Source organism: Carlito syrichta, unplaced genomic scaffold (genome assembly GCF_000164805.1).
Source record: "Carlito syrichta isolate Samal-C Ts95f unplaced genomic scaffold, Tarsius_syrichta-2.0.1 Scaffold312724, whole genome shotgun sequence".
Lineage (NCBI taxonomy): Eukaryota > Metazoa > Chordata > Mammalia > Primates > Tarsiidae > Carlito > Carlito syrichta.
The window spans coordinates 1,345-15,682 of record NW_007256820.1 but is presented as its reverse complement, the minus strand read 5'-3'; the positions used below and the strand labels follow the sequence as shown (position 1 = coordinate 15,682).

Genomic DNA, 14,338 nt, shown 5'->3' with positions numbered 1-14,338 from the left:
TCATTAAACTGACAATCTTCTGCAAAGCCAAAGAAACCATCAAGAGAGCAGGGAGACAGTCCACAGAATGGGAATGGGAAAAAAATATTTGCCAACTGTATATCTGACAAAGGCCTAACATCTAGGATCTACAAGGAACTCAAATATACTGAAAGGAAAAAAAAACAAACAACCCCATTAAAAAATGGGCAAAAGACATGAATAGACACTTCTCAGATGAAGAGATACAGGTCCAGGCTTGGTGGCTCAGCCTGTAATCCCAGTACTTTGGGAGGTCGAGGCGAGTGGATTGCCTAAGCCTGTGGGTTTGAGCCTGCCTGGGCAACTTGGCAAGACCTCATGTCTGCAATAAATAAAAAAAAATTAGCCAGGTGTGGTAGCGTGCACCTGTAGTTCCAGCTACTTGGAAGGCTGAGGTGGAGGGATCGCTGGAGCTCAGCGGGTCAACATTAGTGGGCCCACGAGTGTGCCATGGCACTCCAGCCTGGGCGATGGAGTGAGACTCCAACTCAAAAAAAAAAATAGAGAGAAACAAGCAGCCAACAGACACATGAAAAAGTACTCAGCCTCACTAATCATCAGAGAAATGCAAATCAAAACCACATTCAGATACTACCTAACCCCAGTAAGAATGGCCATCATTATTAAAACAAACAACAACAGATGCTGATGAGGATGTGGAAAAAAGGGAACACTTCTACACTGCTGGTGGGAAAGCAAAGTAGTGCAACCTCTTTGGAAGACAGCATGGTGATTTCTGAAAGAACTAGAAATTGACCTTCCATATGACCTAGTAATTCCCCTATTGGAAATATATCCAGAGGAACTCAATCATTCTACAAAAAAGATACCTGCACACACATGTTTCTTGCAGCTCTACTTACAATAGCAAAACCATGGAATCAACCATGCTTCCCATTGAAAATGGACTGGATAAAAAAAAGTAGTACATATACACAATGGAATATTATGCAACCATAAAGAAGGACAAACATATGGACTTCGCAGCAACTTGGATGGATTTAGAGTCTCTCATAATCAGTAGGATATCACAGAAACAAAGAACAGAGTACCATATGTTCTCCCTCATAAGCAGACCTTGAACAATGATCATAATACAATAAGAAAGGGATTGGGAGTAGTGGGAAACTGCCAGGGAAGCGGGGGTGGGATTGGTAGTTGAGGGAAACTGCCAAGGGAGGAAGGAACACACCTCATCAACAAGGGTTCCTGCATAATGAACACGTGTATATACCTAACCCTGAATTGTATCCCACATATTTAAAATAAAAGAAAAGACATCATACAATGAAAGGATCACAATGGAATGAAATTAGAAATCCACAACAGAAGGAAAATTGGAATATTTATAAATATGTAGAAATTAAGAAATACACTGTTAAGTAAACAATGTGTCAAAGAATAAATCACAAGGGAAATTAAAAATTACCTTGAGATGAAAGAAAATCAAACACAACATACCAAAACTTATGGGTACAGTGAAAGCAATGCTGAGAAGGAAATTTATAGGTATAAATACATATTCTAAAAAAAAATGATCTCAAGTAAGTATCCTAACTGTACATCTAAAGGAACTAGAAAAAGAATAGCATATTACATTGAAATCTAGCAGAAAAAAAGGGAACAGTAAGTCATAGAGTGAAAAGTAATGAAATAGAGGGCGTTTTGAAAACCCCCAGAAAATCTTAGACTGGATGACAAAAGACTTGCCTCTAAGAGCAGGAACAAGACAAGGATGTCTGCTTTCATCATTTCTGTTTAACATTGTACTGGAATTCTTAGCAAGAGTAACTTGGCAAGAAAAAGAAAAAGAAATAGGCATTCTGGCCGGGCTTGGTGGCTCAGCCTATAATTCCAACACTTTGGGAGGTGGAGGCGAGTGGATTTCCTGAGTCTGCAGGTTTGAGACCAGCCCAGGCAATATGGGGAGACCTTGTCTGTATAATAAATAAAAAATTAGCCAGGCATTGTAGTGTGCACCTGTAGTTCTGGCTACTTGGAAGGCTGAGGCCGAAGGATCTCTGGAACTCAGCAGGCCGACCCTGGGTTGGGTGTGAGCGTGCCACTGCATTCCAGCCTGGGTGACGAAGTGAGACTCCAACTCAAAAAAAAAAAAAAGAAAAAGAAAAAGAAATAAGCATCCAAATTCGGAAGTAAGAAGTAGAATTATCTCTGTTTGTAGGTGGCTTTGTCTTTTGTGTGGTAAACTCTATAAATAACATAAAACTGTCATAACTAATACATGGATTTAGCAAAGTTGTAGGATACAAATTCAACATACAAATCAGTTGTGTTCCCACACACTCACAATGAACATCCTGAAAAGGAAATTAAGACAACTATTCCATGTATGATATAAAAGCAATAAAATACTGAGTAATAAACTTAGCCAAGGAAGTGAAAGATTTGTACTAGTGTCAAAAACTACAAAACTTGGTTAAAAACAATTAGAGACACAAGTAAAGACATCTCATGTCCATGAATTGAAAGATTTCATGTTGCTCAGATGTTAAAATTGCCCAAAGTGATCTGCAAATTCAGTGCCTCCCCTATAAAAATTTCCAAAGGCTTCTTTTGTGTTGCAGAAGTGGGAAAATCCACTTTAAGAGCCATATGGAATCTCCAGTACCTTTTAAGAACTAACCTAGTTCTAAAATGAAAAACAAAGTTGGAAGCATTCTATTTTCTCATTTCAAAATTTACTATAAGGCATAGTTTTTTTTTTCAGGTAAAAATCATGTTTCCTTTTAATTGAGTACTTAATTCACACTGTTTCTTCTCTTGGCTGCTATTTTGGTGACTATTAGGCCCCCACCTCTCAAGAATGTTGCATCTGGCTAGACTATAGCCACCATAAAGATGGGCCAGGGCTTTCAGAATAGCAAGAAAAAGTAAAAACCAGCCTTTGAAGGGGATTTGGATGGGAGTGTCCAAATCTCCTGTTCAAACACAAAACCTGGAGCTCAACACCAACACAGAAATCAAAATGTATCAGGAATGAAGTACTGTACCTCCTTGTATACTCAAGGTCAAAGCGAATTTTGAGGAATATGTATCTGACCTCTTCTAGTAAAAATGGCCCCAGTCCAGCATTTTTAAAAAGCAGATGTTTTTGTTTATATTTCATTTCCCAAAAGGGTATACAATCTACTAAAAGGGTAAAAAAAAAAATTTAATCTACTGAAAGGGATATAACGAATCAGAATAAATCAGCTCACTCACAAGCAACATTCCTGGGTAATGATTTTTGGTCGCTGAGACTACTCACCCATTATTTCAAAGTGGTGAAATTCAGGGTAATCTGAGGAAAGAGAATTCAAAAGTGGCAGCTGCATTTGCTGACAGGTTTATGTAGGAAACACATACATACAACCCCCACCTTCTTCAGTGTATATGTCAAGAGGCCAAGACCTCTGTTCATCTAAAAAAGTTATTTTGTACATTACAGTGCATAGGACAACAGAGGGAAAGACACTTTCTTGGAGGGCAACTGAAAGGCATTTTGTCAAGGTCCACTTCACTTGAGTAGAAGGACGGGAGCCCAGTGCATTGTGGCCTTCATTAACTCGACCCCTTCTCTTCTTTGGTTGCAGCAGACTCAGTGGGCGCCATTTCTTCTATACGTTCTACTGGCTTCTTCTCCTCTTCCTCCCCCTCATCATCTTGGGCATAGAGGTCGGGGTATTTCTGCATGCATTCCTGTATGGCCCGAAACTGGTCTACACAGTCTGATCCCTTGACATCCTCTGTGCTATAGTAGAAGCAGGAGAAGGCAGACTTGAATTGTGGCCCACAGGGGCCGCTGGCCATTCCCCCAAGGCACGGGCAGTTCCAGTGAGTGTCTCCCCTTGGCAGTATCAACCCATGCTCCTCGTATGGATCATTGGGGTCATCAGCCACCAGTTCTGCATTGCTTGGAGTTTCGTGGTCTTCTCTGGTCACAAATATGATTCGATCCTTCCCTTCCTGCCGGCAGTAGGACATGGCTTCAGGCCGGCGCTCAGTCCTGACAGCAGCGGCGTCTGCGGCTGCAGCTTCTCACTGCGACCTCCCTCTCCTCAGGCAGGGCGGGTGGCTGCGAGGCCCGCGCGGATCCGTCCCCTCCAGGCTTGCCCGCCGCACGCCTGCCTCCGCGCCCTACTAACCCCAGTCCGGGCCCTCGCCTTCCAGGCATAGTAATTAAAAGAGTGTATATGGTACTTCTTTTTGTTGTTGTTGTTGTTTTTCGAGATTTCATTACACAGGAATCCACATTGAGGTCATTATTGTTGGACATTTCTCTTATTTCTGTAATCTCATCTATGGAAATTGAAACGTACAAACTCTTTAAAATACTTTATACCTTACAGCTTTTATTTCTTTAAGTTTTCTATACCAAGTTCACCAAACATATATGTTTACAGTCATGATGTTTGAGACACGCCATATTTTTAGAAGTTCTAGGAAGAATAAAATTAAAATAAAAAACATAGTCTTATGTTGGTCTTAATACTCATTCTTTACTTCTATTATGCATCAATAAACAAGCCAGTGTGGTACTGCCTAAGGACACACATACAGACCAGTGGAATACAATAGAAAGTGCAAAAAGAGATGCATATTTCTATGGTCAATTGATATTCAACAAGGGTGTGAAGGCCACTAAAAGGGAGATAACAGTGTCTTCAACAAATGGTCCTGGGAAAATTGGATATTCACAGCCAAGAGAACAAAGTTGGATCCTTATCTTATGCCATATAAAATTAAACTCAAAGTAGGGTAAATACTTACATCTATGAGTTAATAATATATAACTCTTAGAAGTAAACCTAGGTGAAAATCTTCCTGACTTAGGATTAGGTAATGGTGTCTTAAGTTTGATACCAAAAGCGCAGACGATACAAGAAAAAATAGGTAAATAGAATATCCTCAAAGTTAAAAGCCTTTGAGTATCAAAGGAATTTTTCCCACAGAATGAGAGAAGTCATTTACAAATCACATATCTGATAATATATTGAACTCCAACAATTTAACAATAACAAAACAACCCAACTTAAATTTGGGCACAGGACTTGAACAGAAATGTGGATATCAAAGAAGATATCCAAATGACCAGCAAGCACACAAGAAGATGCTCAATAGTGAAGATAGTCACTATTATCTAAAAAAAGGATACTGCAGGGTGTGGTGTCTCAAGCCTGTAATCCCAGCACTTTGGGAGGCCAAGGCAAGAGGATTGCCTGAGCCCAAGGGTTCGAGACCAGCCTGGGTAACTTGGCATGACCTTGTCTCTACAATACATCAAAAAATTAGCCAGGCATGATAGCGCACACTAGTTCCAGCTACTTGAAAGGCTGAGGCAGAAGAATCACCTAAGCCTAGTAGGTCGAGGCTGTGGTGTCCATGAATGTGCCACTGCACTCCAGCATGGGTGACAGAGTAAGACCCCAACTCAAAAAAAAGTAAAAGAAAAAAGAAAGGAAACTAAAACGTTAGTTAGGATGCTAGTGAGGATGAAGGAAATTAGAAGCCTTATTCATTGCTTGTGAGAATGTAAAATGGTGCAGCTGCTTTGGAGAACAGATTGGCATTTCCTCAAAACATTAAACACAGAGTTACTATGTGATCCAGCAATTCCACTTCTAAGTCAATACCCATTAAAAACAGGAGCTCAAACAGATACTTGTACATCGATGTCTATAGCAGTACAATTCACAATAGGAAAGTGTGCAAACAACCCTAGTGACCATCAACAGATCAATAGATACAACATATCTGTTGAAGACAAGTGATGGAATATTATTTACTCATAGAAAGGAACAAGATTCTGATACATGCTACAGCCTTGGAGACATTACACGAAGTGAAATCAGTGAGACCCAAAAGCCCAAATATTGAATGATACTACTGCTATCCAAAATAGGCAAGTTCATAGGCACATAAAGTAGAACAGAGGTTACCAGGGGCTGAGAGGGGAGAATGGTAGTTATTGCTAAATGGGTGTCTTAGTCTGCTTTGTGTTGTTATAACAAAATACCTCAGACTGGGTAATTTATAATGAACAGATATTTATTGGCTCATGATTTTGGAGGCTGGGAAGTCCCAGACCAAGGGGCCCGTGTCTGGTGAGGGCCTTCTTGCTGCATCATCACATCACATGGCAGAAAGCAGAAGTGCGGCAGAGAGTGAGAGAGACCAAGCGGGAGCCAAACTCCTTTTACAAGGAGCCCACTCTCATGATAACTGTGTTCATCCATTCATGAGGGTGGGGTCCCCATGATCTAAACACTTCCATAGACCCCACCTCCCAACACTGCTGCAATGGGTAACAAGTTTCCAACACATGAACTTTGAGGGACACATTCAAACTATAGCAAGAGGACAGAGTTTCTGTGTGGGATGGTAACAAATGTTCCGGAAATAAATAGTGGTGATGTTTATACGACACTGTGGATGCTCTTAATGCCCTTGAATTGTACACTATAAAAGAGTTAAAATGAACATTTAATGTTATGCATATTTTATCACAACAAAAAATTTTTTAAAACAACAACAAAGCTAAGCCCAAGGAATGCCACTCAGCAGAGGGCTGAGACTGAGCAAGCAGGTCAGAACCACAACCATCTGCTGAAGGAAGCAGGCTAACTGGCAGTGAGGTCTCTCCATCCTGGTGCCTGTGATGTGGGTCAGGATTGGAGATGGAGACTGAGGATCATCTTAGGTATGAGAAGGAGCTCCCGGAAGAGTAAATGCTGATGCTTTTCCTGGGTTAGGAGGTGATGCCTGCAGATTCCTGCTTGTGTGTATGGGTGGGTGGTATCTCTCGACATGTGATGCACCCTTTGTTCCAGCAGCTGTCGCATGTCAGGAACTCTAGGTTTGCTCCTCCCCAGGTAGTCCACGTTGACTCACTGACTGGCAGGTGACCAGTGTGGAGTAAATGAACAGATGCAGGTATTGCTTGCAACACCTCTAGCTGTGTGTAGTAGTCAGGGTTCTCAAGTGAGACAGAACCACCGGATATTGTATACATAAATGGGAATTGGTTAGACAGAATTGACTCATACAATTACAAGGAAAAGTCTAGTGCTGGCCTTCTGCAAGCTGTGCAATGAGAAAAGCTCACAGACACTCCCAGAAACAATGGTTAACCAGCCATGTAGGCATCCCTCAATTCAGCCCAGTTGTCACTCAGTGTTAGCCTTCACACTGTGCTTTCAGTACCTTCTGTCTAGGAGGCAGAAGACTTGTTCTCAGACCTGCAAGTGATCCAGTGTCTCTGAATCCAGCTCCACATGTGTAGGAGGGGAGTGAGTGCATCTGAAAATGGAAGCCTGGTTCTGGGTTTGGGAAGCTTCTGTCACGCGCCCATCCCCCCCAAGGGCCCACTGACCTGGTCAACCTTCCCAGGTTCTCTCTAAGCAAGGTTTTCAGGAGCTTGTAAGTTAATACATTCATCAAGGAGGGGGTGGTGAGGAGAATGATCACTTTCTTGGTGACTCTCACGGTTAATTTTCTGGTGCCTCTGTCCTAAGCACCTATTCCTTCAAGTGAGTAGAATCCACCAAAGTAGTCCTTGGAAATGGACTCAGAATAGATACAGCATGAATGGACTTTGTGGTGGCTTTATCTGTGGCTAGCCAAAAAAACCTAAAACCCAAAAGGAAAAGGAAAGATGCTGTTTTCCAGGGAAGGTAGAAGCCTGAAAGCTTTTGATTTTGATTTTTATTTTTTTGAGTTGGAGTCTATCCTGTAGCCCAGGCTGGAGTGCAGTGGCACACTCACGGCCACCATAGTCTTGACTTGAGGGCTCAGGCAATCCTTCTATCTCAGCCTTCCAAGTAGCTGGAACTACAAGCACGTGCCACAACGCCTAGCTAATTTTTCAATTTATAGTAAAGATGAGGTCTCGCCAAGTTGCCCAGGCTGGTCTCAAACCCTTGGGCTCAGGCAATCCTCTCAGCTTGGCCTCCCAAAGTGCTGGGATTATAGGCATGAGCCACCGTGCCTGGCCTAGCCTGAACACTTTAAAAGGGAAAGAAGACATTTCAAAAACTATAACCCTGAACAATTATTAGTAGCTTTACAAAGAGCTTTCTGTTTGCTCTCTCTCTCTCTCTCCCTATCTCCCTTCCTCCACCTCCTCCTCCTCCTCCTCTTCCTCTTCTTCTTCTTCTCTCTCTCTCCACCTCATCCTCTTTCCTGTTTTTAGCATTAGAAGGGCTCACATGCATGTTTGTTACATGGGTATATTGCATGATGGTGAGGTTTGGGCTCCTATTGGACTTATCACCCATCAGTGAACATAGTACCCAATGTGTAGTTTTCCCATCCTTGTCCCACTCCATCCATTACCATTTTTCAAGTCCCCTGTGTCTTATTGTTTCCATTTTATGTCTGTGTGTACTCAATATTTAGCTCCCACTCAGACGTGAGAGCATGCAATGTTTGATTTTATGTTTCTGTTTTAATCCACTTAAGATAAAGTCCTCCAGCTACATCCATGCTGCTGCAAAGAACATGATCTTGTTCTTTGTTATGGCTGCATAGTATGACATGGTTTATATGTACCACATTTTCTTCATCCTGTTGACCATGGATGGACACCTAGGTTGATTCTATGTTTTTGCTGTTGTGAATAGTGCTGTAGTAAAAATATGAGTACAGGTGTCCTTTTGGTGAAATGATTTCTTGTCATTTGGGGATATACTCAGCAGTAGGATTGCTGAGTCAAATGATTAGTTCTTTGAGAAATCTCCAAACTGCTTTCCATAGGGAGTGGACTAACTTATGTTCCCACCAACAGTATATGAGTATTCCCCTTTCTCCCAAGTCTCACAAACCTCTGTTATTTTTTTGACTTTTTTTTTGAGTGAGAGTCTCACTCTGTGCCCAGGCTGGAGTGCAGTGGTATGCTCACAGTCACCACAGCCTTGACCTGCTGGGCTCAGGAGGTCCTTCTGCCTCAGCCTTCCAAGTAGCTGGAACTACAGATGCATGCCACCATGTCCAGCTAATTCTATTTGATTTATAGTAGAGACAAGGCCTCACCAAGCTGACAAGGCTCATATTGAAACCCTGAGCTGAGGCACCCTCTCGCCTCTCCTTGGTCTCCCAAAGTGCTGGGATTATAGGCATGAGCCACCATGCCCAGCATTTTTTTGACCTTTTAATACAGCCATCTGACTGGTATGAGATGGTATCTCATTGTGGTTTAGATTTACATTTCTCTGAAGACTGCTGATTTTGAGCATTTTTTCCTATGTTGGTTGGCTGCTTGCATGTCTTGTTTTGAGAAGTGTTTGTTCATGCCCTTTGTTCGCTTTTTAAGGGAGTTATTTATTGTTGATTTATTTTAATTCCTTATAGAATCTGATGACTTGTCCTTTGTCAGATGCATAGTTTGCAAATATTTCCTACCACTCTGCAGTTTGTCTGTTTACTCTGTTGATAGCTTATTTTGCTATGCAGAAGATTTTTAGTTTAATTAAGCCCCAAGTGTCAATTTTTGTTGTGTTGCTATTGCTTTGGAGGTTTTAGTTATTCATACTTTGCCCAGGCCAATGTCCACAAGAGTGTTTCCTAGGTTTTGTTTTAGATTTTTTTATGGTGTTCTGTTTTATTTCTTCCTCCACACTTTCACCCCATTTGTGGGTCATTTTTTTTTTTTTGAGTTGAAGTCTCACTCTGTCGCACAGACTGGAGTGCAGTGGCCACTCCCAGCCACCGCAGCCTTGACCTGCTGGGTTCCAGTGATCCTTCCGCCTCAGCCTTCTGAGTAGCCGGAATTACAGGCATGCACTACCACACCCAGCTGATTTTTTTATTTATTGTAGAGATGAGGTCTTGCTGCCCAGGCGGGTCTCGAACCCGCAGGCTCAGGCAATCCACTCACCTCAGCCTCCCAAAGGCGTGGGATTACAGGCTGAGCCACCGAGCCCGGCTGTGGGTCATTTTTGAGACACTCTCGGGGTTGTTCATGACAACGGGAGCAAGAAGGAAAATAATAACAAGAAATATTATGAGATTTGGGGCCTTATATCTATAGCGGGCAGTGTTTCCTTTCCCCTCCAAGTCTAGCTTTGACTTTGTTCCATGGGCAATGTTTACTACCCAGGATATATTATACCATCAAAATTTTTGAGGAATGGTTTAGGTATTTGGAGTTTCCCTTCTCAAGACAAGGCATTTTAGGGCATAATTTTCCATATACATTTTGTTTGTGTCATTTATTCACTGTATTAATAACTTTAGGTGCTTATAGAACAAAATATATCAATCCTGCATGACTGGAATTAACGAGTCTTTTTTTTTTTTTTTGCATTGCTTGAGATGAAATTCTAGTGCAATTATTTCCTGAGCTTCTGGATGATCCTCCATTTGATAAAACAAGAACAGTGAAATCAACAACATAGAGAGATGTATAAGAAAGCCAGTATATGCTATTAACATGGTAAGTGCACAACTTTTTCTTTCTTTGTTCCTTTCCTTTTTCTCTATTTTCTAAGTCCCCCCTCTCTTCAACTCCCCTCTCCTCTCCTCTCCTTTCCTCTCCCCCGCCCCCGTCTTGACAAGGTTTTGCTCTGTCAGTTACCCAGGCTGGAGTGCATTGGTACAATCCCAGCTCACTGTAGCCTTCAACTGCTGGACTCAAGAGATTATCCTCTCTAAGCCTCCCAAGCAGCTGGGACTACAGTGTAAACTTGCCTCAAGCTAGGCGTGAGCCACTCTGTGCACTTATTTCTGCAGTTCTGTGTATTGTCTTAAATGTGTTATGCTATTATATTGGCATTCTTTAAACCAGCTACTGTTGGGACAAAAGCAAACTGAGATGTGAAGAAAAAGACTACCTGAAATCCTCTCAAGAACCATTCAACAGCTATGGAGTCTATGGTCTAATGTGTGTCAGGCAGGTTCTGCCACTCTGGAGGTTGGTCAGAGGACAGAAACCCAACTTGCATGTGGGGTTCCCTGTTTCTACAACAGGAACCCTTAGTGGCACAATAATTTCCCACTTAGCACACTGTATGCATCTCCAAGTGTATGACCTGTTTTGAGAGTCAGTGCAGTCATTAATACTCCATTCAATAGATGATCAAACCAGACCAAATATGACTTGCCTTAGGCACACCCATAGACATGACAAGAGTAAGGAATATTCTGTTGCCCCAAAGCAGCTTCATAGTATTGGAAAAAATTATCTCTTAGGGAATTAAGATAGGTATTTGCTTACAGGTAGTCAAGATAGAATCATTTATCAGAAATCTGCCAGAACCTTGTCAGGTGACACCTCTCTGTACGTAGACATATTAACTTTCAAACCCAGGATTACATATGCAGTTTGCATTCTATGTTAGTTATATCCACTTAAAAGTGTAAAACAAAATATAGGCCCAAGGTGCTTGTAAGTGTGTACTGGATAAATCTTTTTTTTTTTTTTTTTTGAGTTGGAGTCTCACTCTGTCGCCCAGACTGGAGTGTAGTGGCCGCTCCCGGCCACCGCAGCCTCAACCTGCTGGGCTCCGGCGATCCTTCCGCCTCAGCCTTCCAGGTAGCCGGAATTACAGGCATGCGCTACCACACCCGGCTGATTTTTTTTATTTATTGTAGAGATGAGGTCTCGCTGCCCAGGCGGGTCTCGAACCCGCGGGCTCAGTGAATCCACTCACCTCACCCTCCCAAAGGCGCGGGATTACAGGCTGGATAAAATCTTTTATTTCAAATTTTTGTCAGGCATTTCAACAAAGGAGTCAGTGTTGCTTGGATATCTCTTGCACTAAAATATTTCCTTGGAAGTGTGGACAAAATTCCCGGTAATGGTAAATGGAAGTGGAAAAATTGGAATTGGGGGTCAATAAGCAATTGTTCTTTTTCCTCTTGCCCGAGTTTAGAACCAAATGTGAGAATGAACTGAGAATCCAGCAGATGGCGCTCAAACGCTCTTGTAGTCAAACGCCAGCACTTGGCTGGATAACTTGGGTGCTTCACCCCTGAGTTAGAATCAGTGCCCAGTCACCGGTAGCGTTTAGGAAACTCATGATTTCCCCAGCTCCCACCCTGTGAGAGTCTGCTGCTGTAAAATAGACAGCATAGAGGGTCTTGCCTTAGGCACACCCATAGAAATGACAATAGTGAAAAACATAATTTTCCCCCAAAGCAGTTTCATATTACAGGAAAAAAGTAGCTCTTTGGGAATTAAGATAGTATTTGATCACAGGTAATCAAAATAGAATCACGTGTCCGAAATCTGCCAGAAGCATGTGAGAATGTTTGTTCTCTGCAGGCAAATGGATGCCAAAAAGGAGGGAGAACGAGCTGGTGGCAGACATCTGATTCCTCCTCCTAATGGGCACAGGAAGGCCCTTTCTTGTGTGGTTGTGGGAGGCAGGGGCTGAGCACATTCCTGGAGTGCTCCCCTCCCCACCAGGAGTGTAGGAAGTATTCCCTCCAGCCAAGGTGGCTCATCTTGGAGTTCTGATTCTGGTGGGGCAGATTGGCTTTGAAGACAGGATGAGTAGCTGGGATCCCATGAAGCATTTCTTCCCTTGAAGGATGTAGGAATTTAAGAAAAAACAAACGGGACAAATGTGTCACTGTGGGAGCAGGCAAATAAGTGATCTTTCCTGGGTGAAACCATATGAACCAGGCCAGTGACTCCCAAGCCCCACTGAGTGTCAGTCATGGGTGGAAGGTGGAGAATGGGAAGAGCTTATTAAAAATGTTTATTCTTGGAATCCGCCAAGATTCTCTGAAAGGGGAGCCCCCAAATCTACACATTTGTATATATTTCCAAAGTGACTCTTCCATAGTCAACAAAGAATCAGCCTCAGGCATTAGGAACCATTGACTTGATGACTTGGGGATTCCTTTTCCACAGAATATGCTTTAAAATGAATGCTGCTGATATCCCTGATTTTGTCCTACACCTTTCTTTCTAAGTTGCTTGGTGATAATCATAAGTATGGGTGGGCATCTCTTTGGTACCTAGGTCTCCATTGGGAGAGGCGAAGGGATGATTTCATACTAAGCTCTGAATGTGGGCTAGAATGGGTCCGTCAGCACAGTCTGCATTGCTCCATTATTCTGTGACATGCCTACCCTGGAGTTCCAACCCAATTTACATATGTGGAAGTTGAATATTTGCTTATCATGCTTGTTCTTGTAATAGGCTGCAGCTTCCCTCATAGTTAAAGGTTTCCTAAAGTTGGAAAGAAGTTTGGAATTGAACTATGATGGTCAAAACTTGATCATGTGTATTTCTTCACAGAAAATCAGACAAATGATCAATATTTGTCATAAAACATAAGGATAAAAGCATCCTTCAAAGTCTTCAGTGAATCTTATGTGAATGAAAACTTTCCAAGCATATTGATGATAAGTAGAGACAGTGGCTCTTGCTTCTGGCATCGTTTCCCTTCTGGTATAGAGAGAAGGAAAGTCACAGTGCATGTTCGAGTGTCAAGTCTATCTTATTCACAGCTCAGTGAAGGAGCAAGGCAAGTACAACCCCTTCACAGATGATGACTCCATGTTATCCAGAGTTTTCTCTCTGGTGGTTAATCTCTTGACAAGTTGGCAATTCAAAAGTCAAGTCACTGTGATTGATATTAAATTGGGAGTTCTCTTTTCTAAGCTAGGTTGAATAAGGAAGAGATTCCTCTCTTTTTGAGAAATAGTCAGAATTTTCTGAGGCTGTTATCACACATTCACATGATGGTCTTAATCACATGTTAATGGGAGAGAAATGACATACAAATTAATTAGTGTGCTTGGGGAAAATCACATAATTCTCTGTCCCTTTTTTAGGCCAAGCTCACTCAAAGCTGTGTCCCTCAGCCTCCACTACAGGCACACACCCACGTACCATGCCCAGCTAATTGTGTGTGTGTGTGTGTAAAGATGAGGTCTCACTATGCAGCCCAGGTTCCTATTTCCCCTTTGATAGTGCTACTTTCTAACTGCTAAACAGTACAGACAGACTTCCCTGGGACGCTTCTCCATGGTTCTAGTTTGCTCCCTAGATTGTCTTGACACCAGTGATTATGTTCATTTTTACATGGTTTTCTGACAGACTACAGGCATAGGAGTTGAGCAATTTGCGCACAAATAACCAAGGTTTTCAATTCTGCGATGAGAGAGCAAGCGGGTTGTCTTTGCAGATTGGCCTTGGTTGTGGGCAGCTCAGCAGTGATGTCTTTTCACTCTGCCTTGTCTTTCCATTTAGATGTTTGCTACTGGAATATGCCCAGTGGACAGCCTGCACACTTCCCACAGAGAATGTCATCATCATCTCTGCCTCGGGACTGCTATCTCGCACACCATGATGCTGATGCTGCTC

At 42.3% G+C, this 14,338-nt stretch overlaps 1 protein-coding gene across 2 annotated transcripts; it reads right to left on the bottom strand.

The window, feature by feature from the left end:
- Window positions 1-3,582: 3,582 nt before the first annotated feature.
- Window positions 3,583-13,407, bottom strand: LOC103272531 (mitochondrial intermembrane space import and assembly protein 40-like). 2 transcript variants are annotated; one of them, XM_008070018.1, is made up of 2 exons: window positions 13,357-13,407; window positions 3,583-3,987 (listed from the first exon to the last, which is right to left on the bottom strand). In XM_008070018.1, the coding sequence occupies exons 1-2, from the start codon at window positions 13,405-13,407 to the stop codon at window positions 3,583-3,585; spliced, it is 456 nt and encodes a 151-aa protein (XP_008068209.1). The 2 variants fall into 2 exon arrangements, with proteins under 2 accessions (XP_008068209.1, XP_008068210.1); XM_008070019.1 differs by lacking the exon at window positions 13,357-13,407 and having other exon boundaries at window positions 3,583-4,005.
- Between the last annotated feature and the right edge of the window lie 931 nt (window positions 13,408-14,338).